The 24,677-nt window shown below is 50.7% G+C and overlaps 1 protein-coding gene across 1 annotated transcript in view; it reads right to left on the bottom strand.

The window, feature by feature from the left end:
- LOC122457314 overlaps positions 1-24,677 on the bottom strand; it is a 38,525-nt gene that overhangs the window by 5,217 nt on the left and 8,631 nt on the right. Inside the window, 11 exon segments of the mRNA XM_043501666.1 lie at positions 6,239-7,044; positions 8,028-8,087; positions 8,535-8,637; positions 8,844-8,945; positions 10,557-10,712; positions 15,210-15,504; positions 21,051-21,197; positions 21,578-21,732; positions 22,048-22,132; positions 22,134-22,278; positions 23,792-23,921. Coding sequence (XP_043357601.1) covers positions 6,860-7,044; positions 8,028-8,087; positions 8,535-8,637; positions 8,844-8,945; positions 10,557-10,712; positions 15,210-15,504; positions 21,051-21,197; positions 21,578-21,732; positions 22,048-22,132; positions 22,134-22,278; positions 23,792-23,921 — 1,563 coding nt within the window. The 3' untranslated portion in view covers positions 6,239-6,859.

The following is a 24,677-nucleotide window of genomic DNA, read 5'->3' as shown; positions in this document are numbered from 1 at the left end:
GCATTTTAGTAATAAGTTTGACAGGGGCATTTTTGAATTAGCAAGTTTGTTTTCAAAAGATGTCTAGTTACCATTAAGCAAAAGCCAGGGCCGTAAAGTTAATTAAAGGAAACAAGCATGTAGATTTCAAAGCCTCCGGGTTACAGAAATGTGAATGGCCATATCACCATTTACAAAATCTTTTTATTAATTGGTTTCAGAGTAGCAGCCGTGTTAGTCTGTATTCGCAAAAAGAAAAGGAGTACTTGTGGCACCTTAGAGACTAACAAATTTATTACTGTATAAAAGAATACAAAAAGAGACCCAAACCAAAACAGCTTTACATTTAAATTGTAAAAAAAGCTTTAAAATCAGGGTACAGTTAAAACCCTCATGTTTTTAAAGTATGGATTTAGACAAAAAACAAGAAAAAGCAGCTTATGTGAACCAGGTAACTATTTCTTTTTTTTTTTTTAAACAAGAGGTAAGGCATTTGCTTTTTCTTACCGCACATGATTCTTTTTACATGTAAACCAAAATCAAGCAAACTTGTGTCTGTTTTTCCCATCTTTTGAATGTGCTTTTAAAATAAACCAAGCCAAATGGTAAGAGAGGTTCGCTTTTTTCCCATCACACATTAATCTTGTTAAAGTGCTTTTAAATGTAATCCGAGAGCAAGCAAACATGCTTTAGGAATGCCACGTGTGAAGCAGGGAGAGAAACATGCTTTCTTGTTATTTGAAGCTGTTTTACAATATAACTAAATATTTTATTAGAAATAAGTAAAATACAAAAGCTTTGTGTAGTTACTCTAATTAACTGCAAGGTGTGCTAACATAGCTTTAGGTTTATTAAAAAAACACACAAGAAAACCAGCTTATGTGAAAAAGTTCTGACAGAGATAAGGGGCTTGTTCTGTTCCCAACATACACACACATACGTTCTTCTTCTTTTCTCATGTTTTTTTGAAATGTAAACCAGGACAAAGAAATTTGCTTTAGGCCTGTTATATAAAATCTGCCTGAAGCAGTATTTAAAAATAGCTCCCTTCCTCTGTTTAGCTAGCATGTTCTGTGACAAAAGTTGTTTCACTGTAAAGATGGCCAGAACATGTATGAATTTAAAACAAACAAGAACCCAGAGCAGATTGCTTTTTAAAAGACACCCTTTGAACTTATTAACAGTGTAAAATAAAGAAACACCTTGGGGTTAAAACCACAGGCAGTTTACAAAAGTAATTTGTGAAAGATAAATTAAGTTTTTATTGACTTAGAGATTTTAGTCTGAATTTTTTGTTGCATTATCAGACTGTCTTTGTTTCTAAATGTTTGCAGTCCATATGCTGAGACCCAGGTACAAGCTCTTTTTAAACTGTTTAAATGGACTTAACATATAAAAGAATGCAAAAAGATAAAGCTGTTTTTGTTTGGTTAGCTTGAAATTGTAAAGAAAGCTTTAAAAATCAGGGTACAGTTAAAAACCTCACGTTTTTAAATAATGGATTTATAAAAAACACAAGAAAAAGCAGCTTATGTGAACCAGAGTAGCAGCCATGTTAGTCTGCATTCGCAAAAAGAAAAGGAGTACTTGTGGCATCTTAGAGACTAACAAATTTATTTGAGCATAAGCTTTCATGAGCTACAGCTCACTTCATTGGATGCATTCAGTGGAAAATACAGTGGGGAGGTGTATTTTCCACTGAATGCATCCAATGAAGTGAGCTGTAGCTCACGAAAGCTCACGAAAGCTTAGTCTCTAAGGTGCTACAAGTACTCCTTTTCTTTATGTGAACCAGTTAGCTTTTTTGTTTAAACTGGAGAAAAGGTATTTGTCGTTCCCCCCCCACACATATTTCTTTTCTAATGATTTTTTAAATGTAAACCAAAGGCAAACAAACTTGGAAGGGTTTTAAAATAATAAAAGGAAACATAAAAAGACATGATTAAAGGTTTTTTTTTTAAAAAGTGTTAGTTTGCTTTTCAGAGTTTTGCCCAAGTCAATTGACCAGAGTACAAAAATATAGTGTTAGTTTGTTTTTAAAACATTTGCCTACGAGTGCTTTTGTATGATTTCTTGAAGATGTGACCAAGCAATGCAGTGGCTCCTGCCCCTTATGAAAATTCCTAATTAATTTAATAAACCTTTCCAGAGGTTTTTTAAACACCTGATAGAAAATAAGAGAAAAAATATATTTGTGGTATAGAATTGAATGCTAATTTTTATCCTGGCTACAAAATTTTGTTGGCTGTATTTTTTAGAAACCTACAAAAAGGATCACACTCTTTATTAAACCCCTTAAGTGTTTTTAGCATAGACATAGAACCCCACTGGCTTTAATCCTTTTTAAATTTTATCTGATGAATATGCATCCGATGAAGTGAGCTGTAGCTCACGAAAGCGTATGCTCAAATAAATTTGTTAGTCTCTAAGGTGCCACAAGTACTCCTTTTCTTTTTGTGAATACAGACTAACACGGCTGCTACTCTGAAACCTTTAAATTTTATGGGACTTTTCCCACTGGGGCTGACAGACGAACAACAGAAATGATTTTAGGGGTTTTTAGAGAGAGTTCCCTGTTTTAAAATTTCACAGTTTAATTAGATTCTGTAAACTCAGCTCCTTGAACTTTTTCATGGTCCAAGCCCACGAATTTCACAACTGTTAGGGTAGAAGCATCCAGCATTCTTTGTTTACTTCTCCTCTGAATGCTGGTTTCTACCGGGAGAGGGCCCTACTACAGTACATTTTATAGCCTGTGGTCACAAGTTGTTATATCTACTGGTAGCTGATAGGCACAAGAAACAGCCCTCTGACTAGTTTCAGAGTAGCAGCCCTGTTAGTCTGTATTCGCAAAAAAGAAGAGTACTTGTGGCACCTTAGAGACTAACAAATTTATTTGAGCATAAGCTTTCGTCAGCTACAGCTCACTTCGTCGGATGCATTCGGTGGAAAATACAGTGGGGAGATTTATATACACACACAGAGGACATGAAACAATGGGTTTATCATACACACTGTAAGGCGAGTGATCACTTAAGATGAGCTATTACCAGCAGGAAGGAGGGGGGGAAAGGAGGAAAACTTTTTGTGGTGATAATCAAGGTGGGCCATTTCCAGCAGTTAACAAGAACGTCTGAAGAAAAGGAGTACTTGTGGCACCTTAGAGACAAACAAATTCATTTGAGCATAAGCTTTCGTGAGCTACAGCTCACTTCATCGGATGCATTCGGTGGAAAAACAAATATGCATCCGATGAAGTGAGCTGTAGCTCATGAAAGCTTATGCTCAAATAAATTTGTTAGTCTCTAAGGTGCCACAAGTCCTCCTTTTCTTTTTGCGAATACAGACTAACACGGCTGCTACTTTTAAAGCCAATGGGGTTCTCTGTCTATCTGTCTATCTATCTAGTGGGAAAGATGCTTGGGGCCTGTTTTTTTAGATAAGAATAAGGCAGTTAAAGGGGGTGGGTGGGGAGGGGAGGGGAGGGAGATGGCTCTTGTTTAAAAATCTTGGGTTGATAGGATTGGTTCAGGAAAATGCATTCTATGATACAGCTGTAGAACAGTTTCTGATTGGTCCGCCCAAGAGGCAGAGATAACCATGCTGGGGGCTGTGAACCTTGGGAGCTCCCTCTTTTCCCGGGGGCAGCCGCAAGGGTAAGTTCTCTTCCCCCCCCTCCGCCCCCCCCTGCAGCTAGCTATACTTTCCTTGCATAATGACAGGTTTCAGAGTAGCAGCTGTGTTAGTCTGTATTTGCAAAAAGAACAGGAGGACTTGTGGCACCTTAGAGACTAACATATTTATTTGAGCATAAGCTTTTGGGAGCTACAGCTCACTTCATCGGATGCTCACGAAAGCTTATGCTCAAATAAATGTGTTAGTCTCTAAGGTGCCACAAGGACTCCTTTTCTTTATACTTTCCTTGTCTCACTAACCAAAGAGGATCTCTTGCTGTTTTCTATACTGTCCTTCTCTCAATAACCAAAAAAAGGATCTTTCTCTCTTTTGCACAGCTCTGTGTTCCGCTTACTAACAAAAAAGGATCTTTCTCTCTCTTTTTGTTTTCTGTACTTTACACAGTCCTGTGTCACTGACACAGGATCTCTAGCTCATTTTTCGGCCATGTGATTTCTTTCACCCGACCTTCTCAACCTTCCTTTAGAGTTTCCTCTTTTCTTTAATTAGCCTTTGCTTTTTAAAATTTATTTCAATTTTTTTACTCTTATTCTTTTTTAGTCCCAACAAAAATAACCCTTTGCCACATTCTTACTAATCTATAATAATCTATATACACACTCCTCTCTCTTGTTGCTTTCTATAGTTTCCTCTCTTCCTTCTATTTAAAATAACCTTTCTTTCCTTTTTTCTTCTAAGGCTAAGCAATCTTTCTTTTCTTAAAACTCCTTTCCTTTAAGGCCTGTGTCGCGAGGGGGCGAGGTCTCCTGCCCTGACAGCCTGGGAGGGAGCCGCGAATGCCCCCTGGGGGCCAGAACCAGGACACCCCTGGCAGCAGAGGGGTGGGGCAGGAAGCGGCACTATAAAAGGCCGGCCCTCCAGCTCACATGGGAGAGAGCTGCCAGGTGAGCAGCACGTCTCTTCCCTGCTGTGGAAGCACAGACCTAAGGGAGAGCGCTATCCTGAGAGAGACCCAGAGGGGCTGCCAGACGCTGAGGACGCCAGGGAGCTGGTGGGGCTGCCACTCGCCGTCTACCCCAGCGAAGCGAACAACAACCCTGGAACCCATCGCATAGGTGGCGAGTTATATCTCCACATGGTGCCTTGGCACCAGCAATATTCAGAGCCCAGGGGCCCAGCTTCACCAATATTTGGGGCTGGGTGTCCCCCCCCGGCTCCACCTGCCGCCCCCTGTGCCTCCCCCGAGTGTCTCCCAGTCCCCTCTTGCTGCCCCTGGCCCCCCGTGCACCTCCCAGGGCCCTGGAGCAGAGCATCCCTGCCCCTGCCTCTTCCGTGCAGCTCCATGCTACCTCCCTGCAGTCCTACTGCCCCCCATCTCGACTGCCAGGGCAGATTGACTGAGCCTGCCCTTCCACCTCAGACCCTTCCCTTTTCTGGCGGGACCCTCCACCAGCACAGGGGGACCCCTGCCCACAGTCATCGCTCCTGCCCCATCCTGGGCAAGGAGGCAGCCCCATCCCTCACCCCCAGTGAGGCTACAGTCAGAGCCACAGCAGGGGAAGAGGCGCACGCAGCACCCCCCATGGGGGAGGCGAGGGAGATTCCTGGACCTGAGAGGGGCTCTAGGAGCACATGCAGTGACAGTGGTGGGGGTGAGTGTGCTGCTGGGGGGGGCAAGAAAGGGGGGCTCCTCCCCCAGAGCTCACTGCTGCCATCAGGGAAAGGGCTGGGGGAGTCCTCCTCTCTGGCCCCTGTCCCGGAGCAGCCTGCCTGCACCCCAAACTCACCCCCAGCCCTGCCCCACCTCAGAGCCCACACTCCCAGCCAGAGCTTTCACCCCCCCACCGCACCTTCAACCCTCTACTGTAGCCCTGAGCCCCTCCAACACCCCAAACACCTTATCCCCAGTCCCAGCCAGAGCCCTCATCCCCCCACACCCCAACCCTCTGCCCCTGCCCTGAGCCCCCTCCAACCCCACAAACCCATCATCTTCAGTCCCAGCTAGAGCCCTCATCCCCCAAACCTCTGCCCGAGCCCTGAGCCCCCTCCCACCACAAACCCCTCATCTCCAGTCCCAGCCAGAGCCGTCATTCCCCCGCACCCTAACCCTCTCCCTGAGCCCCTTCCAACACCACAAACCCCTCATCTCCAGCGCTAGACAGAGCCCTCATCCCCCTGTACTCCAACCCTCTGCCCCAGCCCTGAACCTCTCTAACCCCCCAAACCTCCCAGCCCCAGAAAGAGCCCTCATCCACGACACTCCTACTCTCACCCGGAGCCCCTCCCACACCCCAAACCCCACAGCCCTCATCCCTGCACCCCCTCCCATCCCCAAACTCCCTCCCAGAGCCTGCAGCCTGCACCCTAATCCCCTGACCCCAGACATCCTTCCCCACCCAAACTCCCTCCCGGAGCCTTGGGCAGGTGGGGGGGGGGGTGGAGTAGGGGCAGGTTCTGGGCACCACCAAAATTTCTACAAACCAGCCACCCCTGAACCCATGTACATACGGACTGGGCATGTAGCAAGGAGCCCAAGGCAGCCAAATCGGGTTCAGCTGTGCTATTGACTACAAGCCGGCCAGCGTGTTGCGGTCAGATTTTCCCTGCTGACCCAGTGGCGGACCACTCTGCCGCTGTTTAGGACCCTGGGCTGGGACGCAGTGGAGCGAGAGGGCCTGGGTTCCCCTACCACCGCCACCCCACCGTCAGGAGTGGCAGCCTCCCCACCTGGTTGTCAGGAGGCTTGCATTGGTCTGGCACCTGCCTGAATCAGGACACCAGATGGTTGTGCTGACTCTCCCACCAGAGAGCTAACCTCCCCTAGACTGCGACGGCTCTGCCGAACTATAGGCCAGAGCCCCCCTACTTGATTGCTGCCCCGCCCTGATCAAGGGCCAGGCAAATGGACCTTCTGCTGCTCTGCCTGCCTGACTGTAGCACAAGCACGCAACCTTCCCCCAGCCAAACACAGAAAAATAATACAAAATAAATGTTCAAAAGGGCCGATGGTGCCAAAAATGTACACGACCGGAAACAGGGACGGAGGGCGGGACGTAAACGCTACACGGGGCATGGAAACCTGTCAAAAAGTACATGGTGATAAAAGCTATCGAGCGGTTAACTACTCACATGGCTGGGCAGGGCAGGCGGCCAATGGGGAAGAAGCCATGGTTGGGCATGATGTGTTCCACCCCGCTCCAGGTGGGCTCTGGTGCACCAAACCCCCAAAGAAGGGAGGCTTTTACTAGGGCAGCTGGGCAGCTCCAATGACTGGGTTCTCCCTAGTGCACATCAGTCTCATGCTGTACAAGAATGTCCGTAGGCTGGAGCGGGCTGGACGGTGTTTCTTGAAAGCATTGAGGATGAGGATGGTCTGTGAAGCCAGGCATCTGACGGAGGACTTGCTGTCCTGCTGCAAGCCTTTGAGGACTAAGATTGAAAGGAAGGAAATGGAGGTCAGAGCCACGGTGCTCTGGAAAGCCCTGGCAGACCAAGCCAGCGCTGTACCTCTCGGCCCGCGACAAGGAGGCAGCAGGCTGGGAGGCGGGAGGCAGGGGACTAGCGGGAACAACCACCAACCCTCACTAAACATCCCCGCCGCCCTCCACAGCTGGGGGAGCCCCCAGACACAGGCAAGAAGTCACAATGAACCCCATTCACTCACTATTTCTAGGACTGCCCCGTCCCTGCAGTATCTGATCTGCCTCATCCCTGCCTGTATTTACCCTCCCCCTTCCCCCCAGTGCACGGATGGCCACTTAAGCCCAGAGAGGGGGAGATTCACAAAGGGGCTTGGACATTGTTAGGCTACGCCTAACTTCGGGTGCCCTGCTGCCCTCCAGGAAATGCCGAGGAGGGAGCTCAGCCATTCTCTAGCTCAGGTTGGGGCCCAGCTGTGAACCTGCTCTGGGAGTGAGGAGCCTGAGCTATGTCACCCCCCCTCCCTCTTTTCCCCAACAAATGTGGAGGAGATGCTGCTCTGCCCTGCACTGGCCCAGGGGTCCGGGCACGCAGCAGGGAGGTAGATGACCGGACGTCACCTCAGTCTCATTTGGAGCAGTGGCTTGACCCCAGGCACTCCACATGGAGGTGACTGCCCCAAACACTGGGCTAGTGAGTGCAAGGGGGGGAGGCAGGACCCCACCTTTGCTGTGTTGAGGGGGGCATCGTCTGCGAAAGCCAGGCAGCTAAGGCCCAGGCCGCAACTCTGAGGTCAGGGCTAAGAGCCTGGGCACATGCCAACTAGCAGACAGGGTGAGGGGGAAGCTGATCAGGGGTTTGGGAATCTACATTTTGCAACCCTTTTGGGTCCCTCCCAGGATCACATTGCTGGCATCGGAGATTGAATCCAGCCCGCAGCCCTGGGCCATTCGTCCCCCTAGCGCTCAGTGCTCAAAGTGGGTACCACTCACCTTTGCAGATGGCATCCCACTTGTCCTGGCTCCTCTGGTCCAGCTGCTGGGCAGTGAGCCCTACATACACAAACAGCTCGTCACATCCCTGCATCCCCAGCGAGAGTGTCAAAGCGTCTGTCACCCTCCAAGCAGCGGGGCTTTCCCCTGCCCCTCGCTGACCAGGACGCGCTCCTGAGTCCCCAGGGGAAAGGACAAGTCCCCAGGGATGGCTGTGGGGCTGGTTGCCAAAGGAGAGCATAGCGCCTTGAGCTTCCACTACCAAGAGCCCATGGTGGGGTGGGGGGAGGAGGGGTGGGGACGGCATGGGGAGCAGTGGGGCTAGAGGGGGCCCATCTGCTGATCAGAGCAGTTTGGGGTGAGCTTGCTCCTGCGGGTTTCTGACACCCCTGAGCCTTCATTCGGCAATCAGCAGCCCAGGGGTTACTTCTCGCTGCTGCCAGGGACTGAGAGCCTGGGACTGGATCCAGCCCCCCTGCTAAAGGGACCCCTCTGCTCTGTGGTTACCTAGAAACCTGATGGCCGCTTCTCTAATTGGAGCCTGTGGGTTTTCCAGAAAGGCCATGGTCTGGCAGAGGAAGGTTTCTGCCCTCCCCTTGTAGCATGCCACCTAGGAGCCAGAACAAGGGAGCACAAGGTTATTAAAGGCCTTTCCATCCTGCAGGCCAGGTTCCAGGTCTGTGGAGTGTCCTGCTTTCACCCCTCCTTCCTGTGCCGGGGGAGGATCACGCAGAGGGACTACACCCCGGGCAAGGTGTGGTCCCGGGGCCGGGGCTCGGTGTGGGCACAGAGCTGGGCAATGGAGGGCTCTCTCACCAGGCAGTCACAGCCTCGCCAAAGCTCCTTTTGCCGGCCGAGGACACCGAGCTGGCACCACCTTAGGAATTCCACAGCACTGCTGAGGGTGTCCCAACACACCTGCAAAACAAGAGGGGCCGGGGCGAGCCAGCCACGGTTACGGGAGCTGGAAGCCAGGGCCGTCCCTCGGCATACACGGCTGCGTAGGGCACCATGAAATTTGGGGCACCAAATTGCCCCAAATTTCATGGTGCCCCTAGGCGGCTGCAGCCCCGGCGACCAGCCCTATCCCTCGGCCAGGGCCCCCGCGGGCTGCGCCCACTACAAAGGGCAGAGCCGTCCCTGGGGGGGGTGGGGGGGCGGCCCAGACAACTCCCTCCACCCTGCCTCTTCCCCTTCCCCCCTGCTCCGTCCCCGGCCCGCCCCCATTCCACCTCTTCTCCGCAAGCCTCTTCCCCCAGCGACCCCACACTCACCGGCAGTGGCAGGAAGTGGAGCAACCCGGTCCCAGCCCGCTCTACTCCGAAAGGATTGCTCCCCGCACTCACCGGCGGAGGGAAGCGGAGCGCCGCGGCGGGGAGCTGGCAGAGTAGAGCGGGCTGGGGCCAGGCTGCTCCGCTTCCCGCTGCTGTCAGTGAGTGTGTGTGCGGGGGGATCCCTTTCCCCAAACCCCCTCCCTCGAGCGACATGGCTGGAGCCGGGGCAAGGGAAGCAGAGCGGGCTGCTCCCAGCCCTCCGCTAATCCCCCAGGCCACTCTGGGCCTGTGGGCCCCCCAAACGTGGCCCCCCCCACAGCTCCTGCCTCCCAGACCCTGGTGGCAGGGAGGGGGAGGCCTGGGGCCCCACACAGCCCCACCGCGGGAGGGGGGCTGGATAGGGCACCCAAATGGCTAGGGACGGCCCGGCTGGAAGCCACTAGCCTAGTTACCGGAGGCCGTGCGCGCTGAACGGCTCCCGGCCCGCGGCTGCTCGCGGAAGGGCAGTGGTGTGGCTAAGGCAATGGCTGGAGACCTGACTCAATTCCCAGCTCTTCCTGCAGGAACTCAGGCAAGTGGCTTAGGCCCAGGGGCTACAAAGGGATTTAGGTTCCTAATGCCCATGGGCGTTCAATACTTCTGAGGCGCTAGGCCTTACGCTGTGCCTTAGCTCCCCACCTCATGCGGGGTAGGAGGGTGGATCCATTACTGCTGGGGGCATTTGGCTCCCAAGCGATGGGGGCCGTGAGAGCGAGCCTGTGCACAGACACCTGGGGCGGGGCGGAGGGGGGGCTTGGGCATGTCGTGGCCAGTAAGAGCTGTCCGGGCTGCTTGGCCAAGGGCACATTGGGTCTTGGGCACCATCCGGAGGCTGGGTAGCTCTGCTCCTGGTAGAGGCCATGGCCAGGGTTGTGCTCTTCCCACCAGCACAGCCAGGGGAATGTGCAGAGGCCTGTGGCTATAGGAGTGGTGAGCTGGCCCCTCCGCCCACCCAATCTCTCAGCCTGGCTGCAGGGGGGGGGAGTGTTGGGCTCAGAGGTGGCAGGGAAGACTCAGCAGTTGGGTGGGGCGCCATGGTCATGGTGCTACTGGACTCAGCGTTCATGTGATTTTGAGCACCTGATTGTCCCAGCACTGAGCACCTGCCCTCTGCTGGCCAGACCCTTTAAAGGGGGGTGTCGCACGTTGCCCCCCCCAACACATTACTGGTCACTCTGTAACGATCTCAGCTGCAGGCTCCAGCTCGTGGCCTCACCTGGGACACATTGGGACGCTCATCGTGCAGGAGAAGAAGCTGCGGGACCAGGCTCCGGAGGACGTGCTCCTTCATCTGCCTCTTGTTGGGCCCCCTCACAAGCTTCAGCAGGTGTTTAAAGAGGGTAATGGAGAGCACCCGGAGTTCGCTGGACTCCTGCAAGAGACGATGTGGGGAGGAGATGTTGTGATGGTCATGCTCACCCAGTGGGATGAGCACTCACTGTGACAGAGATGTCTGCCCTGCAGGGGGTATTGCTAACTCACCCCCAGTCGTACAGGCACAGCTGGGGCCAGAGTCTCATGGGCATAGCACCACTGAAGGCAATAGAGATGCAGATTTCCACCAGCTGAGGGGCTGGCCTGGTAACTTCTTGGCCAGAGAGAGCAGTAAGGTGGGGTGAGACTGCCCCTGGGATCTCACAGCCAGCTCTGGGCGCACTGACATTAGCACCCGCCTGTCTCAGCCAAGGGGAAACGCTCAGGGCAGAGCAGTGCCAGGACAGGGGCGGCAGAGAGAGAGCAATGAGGAAAGATTCAAAGAGCGAAGGGGTGGTGTGTACTTTGTCCTCCCGCGTTGCGGGCCCGACTCACACTGATGCTGACCCACAGCGACCCTCTAGTGAGGCCAAGGGGGCCAGGCATGGGGGGCAAATTCCTACACTGGTGTTTGTTCGGGCCATGCACAGGGACCTGGGGGCGGATTTAACCAGGACCAAGGGGTGGTAAATGTGCAGGAGCTCCCAAATAGTGGGTCTTGGAAGTCATGACTGGAAACCACCCAGCTTCCAGGGGTTTGGGGTGGGGTGAGGGCTGCCCCACTCCTGCACATGGGTTTCTTGTTAACTCAGAGCCGGCCCCACTTGGTCACATGATGCCCCCTCGCTGCATGGCAGCTGGCAGAGCCGGAGCAGTCCAGTGACCTGGGAGGCCGGGCGAGCTGTGCCCAGCAGGGAGAACCAGGAGCAACAGCTGGGTGCTGTAGGGAGGGGCCACTGCTTTCTGGGAGATGAGGCTGAGGGTAAGGGGGGGCAGCCTGTGGGGCGGGTTGACTTGAGCTGTTCTGAGAGTGGCTGAACCTTTAAATGGCGCCACCCCCAATCAGCAGTTACATGTCGCCTCTGGGCACCAGGTTCTAAACCAGGCAGTTCTCTGAGTGATGTCTGTTGTAAAATTGTTCATAAGTTCTTTTAGCCTGTTTGTCTGATTTGGCTGTGCTCTCCTGTCTAGCCACTTTGGAGACAGGTTCTTGGAACAGTAGTTCTGAGTTGTCTTTTCATCCGGAGTGGGTGTTGGACTAGATGCAGGAGCTGCTGTTGGTGTTGATCTGTAACTCAGAGGAGGAAGGAATGGATCTTGCTGCTGTCAGATGTTCTTGGCTGTCTGAATGGCTCTCTCAGCCTCTCCATTCACTTATGGGTAATGTGGGTTGCCAGTGATGTGATCAATATCATATTTCATTCAGACTGACTTAAATTGTGCTGCAGTGAATTGTGGGCCATTGTCCATCACAAGTTGTTCTGGATACCGACTGAGCAAATGTACACTTTAGTTTCTCAATAACACTGCAACATGTTATATCTTTCAAGTACATTATTTCTATATAGCTGGAAAAATAGTCCACAATGACCTGGCAATGACGTCCTCTGAATTCACAAAAATCTGCAGCTAGTCCCTTCCCAGTTCTCTCTCTTGTAGAGGTGGTTGTCCAGTGGTTCAGTATTGCCTCTTAAGTTGATTTGGACTAGATCACCTTTCAAAAGCCCAATAACATCAGATCCTCAAGTTCTTCTGTCTTTCTCACTAGAGCCATGATGGCTGCCACTCTGCAGCTGAGAAGGTTGTTGGTCTTTGATCACATAGAAACTGAATGCAAAGCTTTTGTCTTTGTAAACTGGTTCAGTGATGAACTGGCCCATGCAGTTCAGAATCCCTTCAAGGAGGGTCACAGCTGTGTCAGAGCTCTGGGCGGGGTTGACGGTGATAGTAAATCCCTTCTGAGATGACTGTGACATCAGCTCTTGAGTCAATTTTAAAGTCAATTGTCTTGCTTTGAATATTCAGTGTCACTCTCCAGGCAGGCGCCGTGTCATCACAAGTGATAGATCCCAGAAACAATGGGTCTTGATTGTCTGCCATATGAGTCAACTCCCTGACTGTTTCAGTGAAACAAACAGCTGCAAAATGTCTGTATTTCATGCATTTATTACAGCATGCGCCTCTGGCTGGACACGCATCATCCCTTGGGATATGACTTTTCCACACCTTGTACATGGAGACTGGCATTTGTCCCTCTTAGCCTGGGAATTCTCTCTCCTTACCTCAGGGGTTTTAGGAGAAAGACTTTTAACACTTAAGTGTCTTTTTGTAGCTTTTAAGCTACTTGCAGGTTTTTCAATTTACTTTTGCCTGTTGTTTGACTAATTCTGACTCTTGCTAGTTGTATAGCTGTAGGTAGAGTTTAATCCCTCTTTGGTTGTAGCTGCTGTGAAAGGTTTTTTGCAGTGTTATTGTAGCTGTGTTGGTCCCAGGATATTAGAGTGACAAGGTAGGTGAGGGAATATGTTTTCTACCTCACCTGGCTTGTCTCTGTGAAAGATTTTTATCTTTTAACCCAATAATCATCCTGTTTCTGATATTTTCATGTTTTACAGTCCGAAAATCAGTTTTCAGCCAAGGGATGCAGAGATCTTATACAACTTTCAACATTTTCCCCTGGTTCTTGAATTCTCTGCTGAAAACATGCTCTTTCATAAACCACATTTCCCTTAATTATAAAGTTTGCATCAGTCCTAACCACAACCCTTTCATAGTCGTCTTTGTGACGGTCTTCAGTAAAGTCAGAGGAGGTAAAGATATGCTCTACCTGCTTCTCCATAGCATAAATTAAACTGCCAACTGTATATCGCCAGTTCCTTTGCAGCTTGTTTGCAATGCGAAATTGTACAAAACATTGTTTCCAGTCTGTCCTTTTGTGAAGGGTTGTGAAAGATGACGTTCTCTGGGGCATCAGAGAGGGGTATGTTGATGAGGTCCTGCAAACTTTGTTGTGTTCCTTCCTTCTGCAACCTGTGTTCCTCTTGTTTCTCTTTTTAGTTTACTCCTGACACCATATCATGTTCCTGTACCAGATATGGACTGGCTACAGAGCTTGCTTACACACACCAGATTGGCAGTGCTTAATTTGTAATGAAAGAAGTGCCCGGGCTCAAGCAATTTTTTAAAATTCATAACTGATGCAGCAACCCTAGAGGTGCCGGGGCTCTGACCTGCCAAGCCCAGAAGTGCTGGGGCTCAGCCCTGGCAAGCCCTGGCACACATTGAGCACTGAAGATGCGTTCATCACAAGAACCATTAATGCTCTGCCGGATACAGCTGAGGTTCATTTAAATAAGGTATTTTACAGAGTGTCACCTAGTAGCTGAACAGTATAATACAGGGTAACATGACATTATACAGGCAGCCTGGCTTGTTTGCTAGACTCCATCCCATGTCAATCTTACTAGTCAGCCGCCCCTGCCCCCAGTGCTAGCTCAGAGCAGCAGGGCAGGCTGTGCACAAACACATGGGAGGGCTCTGGGAGCATCAGGGCTGCACTGCTGCGGGCATAGGCAGACGTTGAACTGGCACCTCTCTGCTTTTCCCTCCAGTTGTTGAGTCCTGTTTGCCTTTCCCTGGTGATGGGTGTTGTGTTCATTAACACTATTTGGATTTAACATTCCCCACCATAAAGAACATCTTCTGTTCCCCCCGGACCCCACAGGGCTTTGATTTAAAGGGCTCACCCCAGGGCGAGATCCTACATCTTCGGTCTGGGCTGCCCTGTCCCTTCCGACATCTGGGGATCCAGGAGACCCTGGGAACAGCTTTAGCTGGGCCTGTGCCACTACTAAATAAAGAGCGGACGGGTCCCAGCAGAGTTCGGGAGGGCTGAGGGTAGGATTTAACGTTGTGAGAGCTGGGGAGGTGGGTGGTCCCTCCAGGAGCCCCCACTGGGGCGTTACCCCTGGAAGGCAGTAATGGATGGGTCCCTTTCTCCCGCCCACTTTGCTGGATCTCGCCGTGCAATGGGGGACTGAACATCAGTCTGGTGAACACCCTGGCGGGGGCTAGTTTGTGGTTACAAAAGGCCTAGGGAGAACTAGCCCTTCCTTTGATGCTGCCCTGCCATGAGAACGAAGGGGAGAGGAAAGGGTGGTAGCTGCAGAACCTACAAACGGAGCCATTTCCTTATGGAGCCGATAGGCCAGCTGTGGGATTCCTGGCCAGGAAGTGGAGGGGCGGGGCAGGATTTTCATCAGGGTACCATCACTTGTTTCCCTGGAAGCCAGCAAGAGCATTGCAGCACCTTGTGCTGCAGAGGCTCCCTTGCTGCATGCAGGCTCAGAAATGCATGTCCTTCCCCAAGGGGAGCCTCGTCCCCAGGCTGCCCTGATCCTTGTCAGCAGGCCTGCAGGACACCAGGGTTCCCACCCTTACTGCGATACGCTCTGATGGAGAATGGGGTAGCAGAGGAAGGCAGGAATGGGTCCACGTCATTTATGACAATCCTTTTTCTGGCTAGGGTCATAGCATAGGTCCCACTAGCCCACCCGCCAGCCCCCATTCACACGTCCGCGGCTTGAAGGGTCTCCCGTGGGTCGCCAGGCCTTACATCATGAAAGAACGACAGGAGTTTCTCAGCCACTTGCACAGCCACGGGGCTGGTGCTCTGCCTGTCCATGCCAGCGAGGATGTCTTTCAGCACGGTGATGGCATTGGAGATGATGTCCCTGTCTGCCTCGTGTAGCTGCTCCAGGATGTCTGGCAGCAGACGCTGGAGTTTCCCCACCTGTGTGAAACGAGGAGCTGCTTTACAAAACACCCTCCGGTGACCCAACAAGCCATTTCCAAAACAACATCTGCCTCCCCTGCAGACAGAGGCACGGGAACTAGGAGTGCGGGGGGTGCTGCAGCACTCCAAGGTTTTACAAGGGGCTCTGCTCCTGGCCCCACACACAAGGTCCCAGCTGCCGGCCCTGCAACAACTCCCCGCTGTGGCCCCAATCTCAGCCCCCTTGCTTCATCCACCTCCCGCCCCCCTGGAGCCATGGCCCTGCTCCTGACACCAGCTCTAGGGGTGGCGGGATGTGTGGACAGGTGTAAGGGGGGGGCAGCACCTCCACTATAAAAAGTCTTCTAGTGCCCCACCTCCGGATGACATGTTAGAGCCTCAAAGCCCTTGCACAGCCAGCTAGGATCACAGGCAGCAGGGGCCAGCTACCTGCAACATAAGCAGCTGCTTCCTTGTACCCCAGATCTCAGGGGGTGGTATTTATTAGCAGGTATCATCTGTGGAAACTTCTCTGCACAACACCTTGACCCCAAACAAATCAAGTGTATGATTGTTATAGGGATTAGAATAGCACCTCAAGGGCCTATCTGCAATCAGGACATGTGCTGGGGGCTTTCCAGGCATGGTAAGAGACATTCCCTGGCCTAGAGCTCACAGGCTAGACACACAAAGGAAGGATTTCTATCCCCGTTGTACAAACATGGAACTCAGGCACAGAGAGGCTACGTGACTCACCCATGGTCACCCAGGTTGTCTGGCAGAGGCAGGAACTGAACCTGGGTTCTCCTGAGTCCTGGGCCTTACAGCTCAGCCTCGGGGAGGGAGCCGATTTTGTAAATGAGTTCTAGGGTTGGTCTGTTACTAAAAGCCAGATTCAATCATTTCTGTATTTGGCTTTTGAACCGTTCAAAGACAGCTCCACAAAACCTCAACCGGCATCAGGGGAAAAAAGTGTCCAATACAGGCTAACTGGTTCCGGAAGGAAAAATAAAACACAAGTAAATGAAAACCAGGCTAAGGCGCATGGAACAATGGGAATGGTGGATAACAAAGAGAATTACAGTCATGCCCTCTCCATGTCTGATGTATTCATAGTCCGGGTTTAATAAACCAGACTTACCCGCTATTCTCAGGGTAAGTAAATTATCATTAGGGAGAGTTGCCTTCAGATTGTCTCCTTTTTGACCAGGTTGCCAGATCTGTGTATTTAAGTCCCAAGGATTTTCTCTGCCTTCACTATACTGTGTGTATCACACTTGTTATGAGGTCTGAGCAGCCAAAGGCCCTTCTCAAGCTCTTCAGAGGAGTGAGTGCTGCAGGACAGAGCCGTGACATCAACAGTTAAAACGTACAAGGCTTAAAAAGGGGATTCGTAAGAAAAAATGGTTCCTAATTGAAGCAAAATGGCTCTGTCCGGGCGTCCCGGATCACTGGTGTCACCAGCATTCCCTGGGGGTCTAGAGTCCACAGTTCTGCTGCTACTCTAATGCTAGGGTTCTTTGGATCACACACTCAGAGACGCACCCTGCAGGAGTCAGGCCCTGCCCTGCAGAACAACAGACAAAGGCCAGGCAGGGACTTGCCCAAGGTCACCCAGCAGGTCAGTGGCAGAGCCAGGAATAGAAGCCAGAGCTCCTGACTCCAGGCCAGGGCCATGTCCCCTGGGAAGGTTTCAATGACCCCAGCCCTGCAGCAGCTCCCTGCGGCGGAAAACAAACAGTATGTATTTTCATGTGGCTCATTGTAAATGAATACATCTAGGAACAGGACGGGGGACTCTTTCCTGGGAAGCAGAGACTCTGAAAAGGACTTGGGAGTCCTGGTGGAGAATCAGCTGACCAGGAGCTCCCAGTATGGTTCTGTGGCCAAAAGAGTTCATGTCATCCTGGGATAAATAATAGAAGAATCTGGAGTGGGAGTATTTGGCACTGGTGTGACCAACTGCTGGGATCCTGGGTCCAATTCCAGTGCCCACAATGCAAGACCAATGTTGATAAATTGCAGAGGGTTCAGAGAAGAGTCATGAGAATGATTAAAGGATTAGAAACCAAGTCTTATAGTGAGAGAGTCAAGAAGCTCCATCTATTCAGCTTAACAAAGAGAAGGTTGAGGAGTGCCTTGATTACTGGTATAAGTATCTCCCTGGAGAACAAATATTTAGTATAGTCAAGAAAGTCATGCTAGGCATTGATCATTCCTATCACTGGTAGACCACTTCGGTTGCACAGCTGCCCTACCTCCTTTTCACTTTGTCCAAGAATAATGGGTCACTACAAAAAATAATTTGCCCTCTGCTGATACTCACACCTTCTTGTCAATGTTGGAAACAGGCCACCTTGATTGCATTGGCCTCAGCACTACAAAAGTAATTTTTCCCTCCCTTGGTATTCACCCCTTCTTGTCAACTATTGAGAATAGGCCACTTCCACCTTAATTGAATTGGCCTGTTAGTACTGATCCCCCACTTGGTAAGGCAACTCCCATCTTTTCATGTGCTATATATATATATATATATATATATATATATATATATATTCTGCTTACTGTATTTTTCACTCCATGCATCTGATGAAGTGGGTTTTAGCCCACGAAAGCTTATGCCCAAATAAATTTGTTAGTCTCTAAGGTGCAACAAGGACCCCTCGTTGTTTTTGCTGATACAGACTAACACGGCTACCACTCTGAAACCTACCTAGTGTCTGGTTCTCTTTGTCAGCAATGGAGAACTGCTTTAGCCCAATTGGCATATCGCCTCTCTCCCTTAGTAGCAACACCATCACCGGGGTCTCTATACTTTGACGAGGTGCTGCAGAATAATGGGGTGTTCATATTATTGATCCAACTTGTCAGAAATTATTTGTCATTACTTTTCACAAGCTTCAGGTTTTCAGCCAGTGTGCTGGTCCTGAGCTTCAGGTTTTCAGCTGCGCAGTTGGCTTGAAATGACTTTGTGCCAGGTTTTTCTCTCACGGTTTCCAGCATGTGGATGGTACCGTGTGTCAATTTATATGCAGATGCCAACAAAGTATCTCAATGCTGAAGTCTCAGAGAGACTTGACAGCTCAAACAACGTGTCATACATTATATCAAGATCCATCAAGAATTCAGGGGATTGACTTCTTTTCAGCAGCCCAACAAACACAGACCTCTCCTTGTTGTCTCTTTGTGTGTCATGAGATGCAGCCTGAAGGGGAAGGCCCAATTGACTGCGATTATGCCAGACAGCAAATACAGTGCAATATGAACTTGACACCCCCAATCTTTCTCAGCTGCTCAGCCACATTGTTCTGTCTTGGTTTTAGGTGAGCAGCTGTAAAGCGTATACAGTTTGTCAAAGATTTCCAAGTGATTTACAGCTCTTACTTCACTTAACGTTTCAGCAGCTGCCAAATCCAAGCTGTGATTCAAACACTACCTCACTAGAACATTTGGGTACTTCTTCACAATACAGCTCGCTATGCCAAAGTTCTTTCCAAGCATAACACCAGCACCATCACTTGCAAATGCTACACGAGTAATTGTAATCGGAATTCTATTTCTTGAGGCATTTCAGCCCACAATCTACAGTGCCTGAAGCTGTCGGATGTGGAAGTACAATCAGATCAAGAAACATGAAGTGAGGATCATCATCTTCAAAGTGTCACATTTTAAATAGTTTCTAAATTGTCGATTCATTGCTCAGAGTAGTTGATTCATCAATAGACATGCAATCTTTCCGTCACTCTCCGGCATCTGAGCACACATTCGTCATTTGCAATGCTTTCGGTGTATTGCAGACGAGATACGGACTAGCATGTCTGTAGCACTGAATTATGAGCGCAGACCGATACCAACATCTACACCATGTAGTATCTGGAATTCAGTTAAATCAGGGTGATCAGAGTAGGATCTGCCAAGTTTAGCAATGTAATATGCCATTCGCTTTACCTGCACAGTTGTGTCAAGTTCTGGTTTTGTCATGTTAACCGCTTCAACTTCAAAAGTTGTGGTTTCTGCTTCTTTTGAAAGCTGTAAAACTAATGCAGAGGCAGTTAAATCTTTCTCTTCCTTTATCTTCATTGGCAGAGATGTTAATTTGGACTTTCAGCTAGGTCCATAAGGAGAAACACCCTACTGCTATGGAGAGAACTTGGTGAAACTTTGCTACAGATAAGGCATCCAAGCTTACCATCATGGCAGGACAACCAAGGATAATCCCTCTTCTTCGGCATCCACTAACCAGATTTCATGCCAGCTGGTCTTTGGCTGTTGAAGGGTAATCTTCATGGTTCGCTCTCACTGCAATAGTCACCTCAATGCACTCCATTCCAGGAAGAGCTCTGTTTTTGTGTTTGTGTCTGCAGTCGATGCACAGCTGCTGCTGTCTTCATCAGCATCTTTAGCCTTCTCAAAGAAGTAGTTAGGAATAGAAAATTTCCTAATGCTCTTTTCACTGCATCAGAGGGCTGCTGACTGTAACAGACAGTTGCGCCGGAGATGTGAATCATGTGATTTAGCTTACTTACTATGTGTGTACTGAATCGACTACAATATTGTTGTCTGGTGTTGTTTAACATCTTTATTAATGACTTGGATGTATATAGAGAGAGCAGAGTGGTCAAGTTTGCAGATGACACAAAACTAAGAGGAGTTGCTAATACTTTGAAGGAAAGAGCTAAAATTCAGAGGGATCATGGTAAATTGGAGGACTGGGCTATAGACAACAAAATGAAATTCACCAAAGACAAATGCGAGGTGCTACATTTAGAGAAGAAAAAGCAAATGCACAGATACAGAAGGGGGGATAACCGGCTTGGCAGCAGCGCTGCTGAGAAGGATCTGGGAGCTGCGGTGGATCACAGCCTCAGCATGAGTCAGCAAAGCGATGCTGTTGAAAAAAAAGCAAATGCAATTTTAGGTTGCATTAACAGAGGTATAGCCTGCAAGTCATGGGAGGTGATAGTACCGCTCTACTCAGTGCTGGTTAGGCCTCAGCTGGAGTACGGTGTCCAGTTTTGGTCACCAATGTCTAGAAAGGATGTGGAGAAACTGTAATGGATCCAGAGGCGAGTGACAAAGATGATCAGAGGGATGAAACACAAGCCATACGAGCAAAGGTTGAAAGAACTGGCTATGTTTAGTTTGGAAGAGAGGAGATTAAGGGGGGACTTGATAATGGTCTTCAGATTCTTGGAAGGCTGCCAAAAAAAAGATAACAAAAAGTTGTTCTCTCTTGCCACAGAAGTCAGGACAAGAGGTGATGCATTCAAACTACAGCACTGTAGATTTAAATTAAATCTCAGGAAAACCTTCCTAACTGTAAGAAGAGTAGGACAATGGGACAGACGACTAGGGAGCTTGTGGAAGCTCCTTTGCTGGAGGTTTACAGAAGGAGGCTGGAGCCATCTGTCTGGGCTGGGACAGACACAACAAATCCTGCATCTGGGCAGGGGGCTGGACGAGCTGACCTTGCGATCCCTTCTCACCCTGTGGTTCTATGAGTGCTGCCCAAGAGCACCAGGAGAGGGTTTCGGCATGTTCTGGCTCGACTATAGCACTGGCTAGAGTCACGCTGTCTCTCTTCGGCCCTATGACTATACCCAGTGGGAGACTGAGAGACACTCTCAGGCCGTGGTGGGGACACACGGCACTCTTTCCCTTGCTGCAGGGGCTGGAACCTACAGCCCAGGGGCAAGGCCAGCCTCTTTCTGAGAGACGTCGTGATGCTGGCACAGCGGCTGCTCCTGCAGCCTGTTGAGCAGCTCCCTTAGGACCTTTTCTGCGGTCTTGGGGTGGGATATCAGTGTCCTCCACATCTCCACAGCAACTCTGCAAAGGGAGAGAGACAATTTCACCTGGTCAGAGCCCCGCCAGCCTCCTGCACCCACCCGCACCCGCACCCTGCTGGGGCTCCCGCCACCGGCCGGCCCTTTATTGCCCTCCTGCTGCAGCAAGGGCCCCCATTGGCTGGTGCAGGCTGCACGGGGGCCGGGTCTGAGTGTCAGCCCAAGGGGAGGCCGAGGGATGCCATATGGGGTTTTGTAGGCTAGCCTGGCTCCACGGCATGTCAGCCTGCAAAACCCTCCAGAACAAGCAGAAGCTCTGCAGGGAGCAGGAGACCTCTGGAAGGTTCTGCACTCCCCTGTCCCTGGCAGCGGGACCAGTCCGGGGGACCCGGAGCGCAAGCGACAGCAGCCCCAGCCCCATACCTGTCACATGACAGCGAGCAGCCCAGCAGGGTTGTGACCACCTCCTCGCTATACTGGTCGCCCAGCAGGACAAGGGCCCTGAGCAGCTGCTGCTGGGCCAGCGGCTCGCTGATGGAGTCCAGGTTGTGGTACATGCTCGTCACAGCCTCCGACACCTGGAAGGGAAATGGGGAGATGGGGGCCTTGGCTTCCTCGTGCTGCTATTGATCTGGGGTGCCAGGGAACTGCCGCACCTGAGAACCATCTGCCCTCCCAGATCCTCTTCTCCAGCTCCAGGCCTAGAACACAGAGCCAATTCCCAGCCTATCGATTCATAGACTGCAAGGCCACAAGTGGCCATGGAGATCACCTAGACTGACCCCCCACATTGCACAGGCCAGAGACCTGCCCCCCAATAATGCCTAGTACCCAGAGACAGAGTCTCCCACGGATGGGCTCCCCCAGCAGGCTGTTCTCACTGCAGCTCTTACGCTCTCCAAGCTTGGGCGGGGGACCCACAGGACCACATGCAGCATGTGCCTGGCCGCCACCGAGTCATGGACGCTGGTGTCTCTCACCCTTGACAGCAGTGAGGAGGAAGTCCATGCACTTGGATGGGTTGAAGTACTTCCCAAACATCTGAAACAAACCAGCCAGTGAAACCCCTTTTGCTGCCCACCGTGGTTCTAGTCGGGCCGAGCAGCCAGGTGTACCCCAAGGATCTGTGTTGATACCAGTGTAGTTCAACATAGTCATAAATGATCCAGAAAAAGGGGTAACCAGTGATGTAGCAAAATTTGCAGATGATACAAAATGACTCAAGATAGTTAAATCCAAAGCAGACTGCGAAGAGCTACAAAGGGATCTCACAAAACTGGGGGACTGGGCAATAAAATGGCAGATGAAATTCAATATTGATAAATGCAAACTGAAAACCACAATCCCAACTATACATACAAAATTATGGAGTTTAAATTACCACTCAAGAAAGAGATTTTGGAGTCATCGTAAATAGTTCTCTGAAAACCTCCACTCACCGTGCAGTGGCAGTTAAAAAAGCTAACAGAATGTTGGGAACCATTAGGAAAGTGATAGATAATAAACCAGAAAAATATCATAATGCCTCTATACAAATCCATGGTGCGCACCCACACCTTGAATACCGCGTGCAGTTCTGATCGCCCCATCTCAAAACAGATATACCAGAATTGTAAAAGTTGCAGAGAAGGGCGACCCAAATGATTAGGGGTATGGAACAGCTTCCATATGAGGAAAGATTAAAAAGACTGGGGGCAAGTCTACACTTAAAACACTCTATTGCCATAGCTGCACCGGCGCTGTAGCGTTTAAGAGAAGATGCTCCTCTGCCAACAAGCTCTTAATCCACCTCCCGGAGAGGCGCTAGCTATGTCAGTGGGAGAGGTGCTCCTGCCAACAGGGGTGTGGATTTTTCACACCCCTGAGCAATGTAGTTATAACAATATAGGTCTGCAGTGTAGACCTGGGACCATTTAGTTTAGAAAAGAGATGACTAAGGGGGGATATGATAGAGGTCTATAAAATCAGGACTGGTGTGGAGAAAGTGAATAGGGAAGTGTTATTTACCCCTGCACATAACACGGGAACTAGGGGTCACTTTATGAAATTAATAGGCAGCAAGTTAAAAGCAAAGAAAAGAAGGTATTTCTGCACACAATGCACAGGCAACCTGTGGAAATTGTTGCCGTGGGATGTTGTGAAGCCTAAAAATATAATTGGGTTCAAGATAATCAGGGCATGCAACCCCAGACTCTGCATGTCCCTAAACCTCTGACTACCAGAAGCTGGGACTGGATGTGAGGGGATGGATCACTCAAAATTTCCCTTTTCAGTTCATTCTCTCTGAAGCATGAGGCACTGGCCATTATCAGAAGACAATACTGGGCTAGATGAACCATTGATCTGAGTCAGTATGTCCATTCTTATGTGAGTTATGAAGAGTAGAATATGGATAGGGGAAGCTAAAGACATCATGGGAAACTCCATGGCTTGAAGGACTATGGATAATAAGGAGGTTTTTTTTAAAAAAGTGTATTAGGACCAAAAGAAATCCTAGCAATGGTGTAGGCTCATTACTAGATGGAGACTGTTTAAAAGGATGCAGAAAAGGCAGAAGTGTTCAATAAATATGTTTTCCATGTTTGGAAACCCCATGTCAGTGTATTTAGGAAGGACAAGGGTCTCCAGTGCTCTTACATTTTTGCCGCATGAAGGCGTAGAGGTGGTGAAGTCCCTCCATAGCCGATCGGCAGATCTCCTGCTCCTGCTCAGCACAGCACAGAGTGAGACACTCCACCAGCCGGCCCAGGACTCTGAACTCCTCCACGCCCTGACGGAGAGAGAGAGCAAAGGGAGTCACTTGCCCCTGCAGGCCCAGCGCAGCATGTCCCCCTGCCATTGCACTAGCAATGGGTTAGAACCGGGGGAGGCAGAGCCCAGCGCAGAGAGACTGGGGACAATGAGAGCAGAAGGAGCCATGGGGCCCATCACCAGGGGCTGAGGGAAGCTCAGCAGGGATGGGAAGTCTGGGTAGCAAAGTCAGCAAACGTTGCCCTCGAGTGGGGACCCGCATAACGAATGAACTAACGTCCAGTCTCCGTCCCAAGGGCAAGCTCCTAATCCCAGCCCCTTCTCCCATCCCCTTCCCTCCACTGACCTCAGGTCCAGGAGCATGAGGTCACCTTGGACTCCTCTACTCTGCATCCCGCCTCTCTCACTCCATCCTGGAGCTCCCCACAACCCCCACTTTCTGCGCCGCACCCAGCCTGCCGGCTCTCTCCTGCCGGCTCTCTCCTGCAGCCTTGTCCTCTCGCCTCCCCCTCCTGCCAGACCTTCTCTTGCCCCTCCTGCAGCCCCTGCGCTCGCTCCCTGCTCTTCCCCATGGTGCACCAAGCCCTTTGCCCTCCCTTCCTGGGATCTGCACAGCCTCCCCTGACCCACTCCCCATTGCTCTGGCTCCTTTGGCCCCTCCCGTCCCTTTCACTGTGTCCCCTCCCACCTCCCTCCTTCTGTTCTGCTGCCCCAGCCTCTGGGGGCCTATCATCCAAGTGCCCCCCTCCAGCTGCCAGAGGGGAGGCCCTGC

Source organism: Dermochelys coriacea, chromosome 23 (genome assembly GCF_009764565.3).
Source record: "Dermochelys coriacea isolate rDerCor1 chromosome 23, rDerCor1.pri.v4, whole genome shotgun sequence".
Taxonomy (NCBI): Eukaryota; Metazoa; Chordata; order Testudines; family Dermochelyidae; genus Dermochelys; species Dermochelys coriacea.
This window is presented reverse-complemented; position numbering and strand designations above follow the sequence as displayed.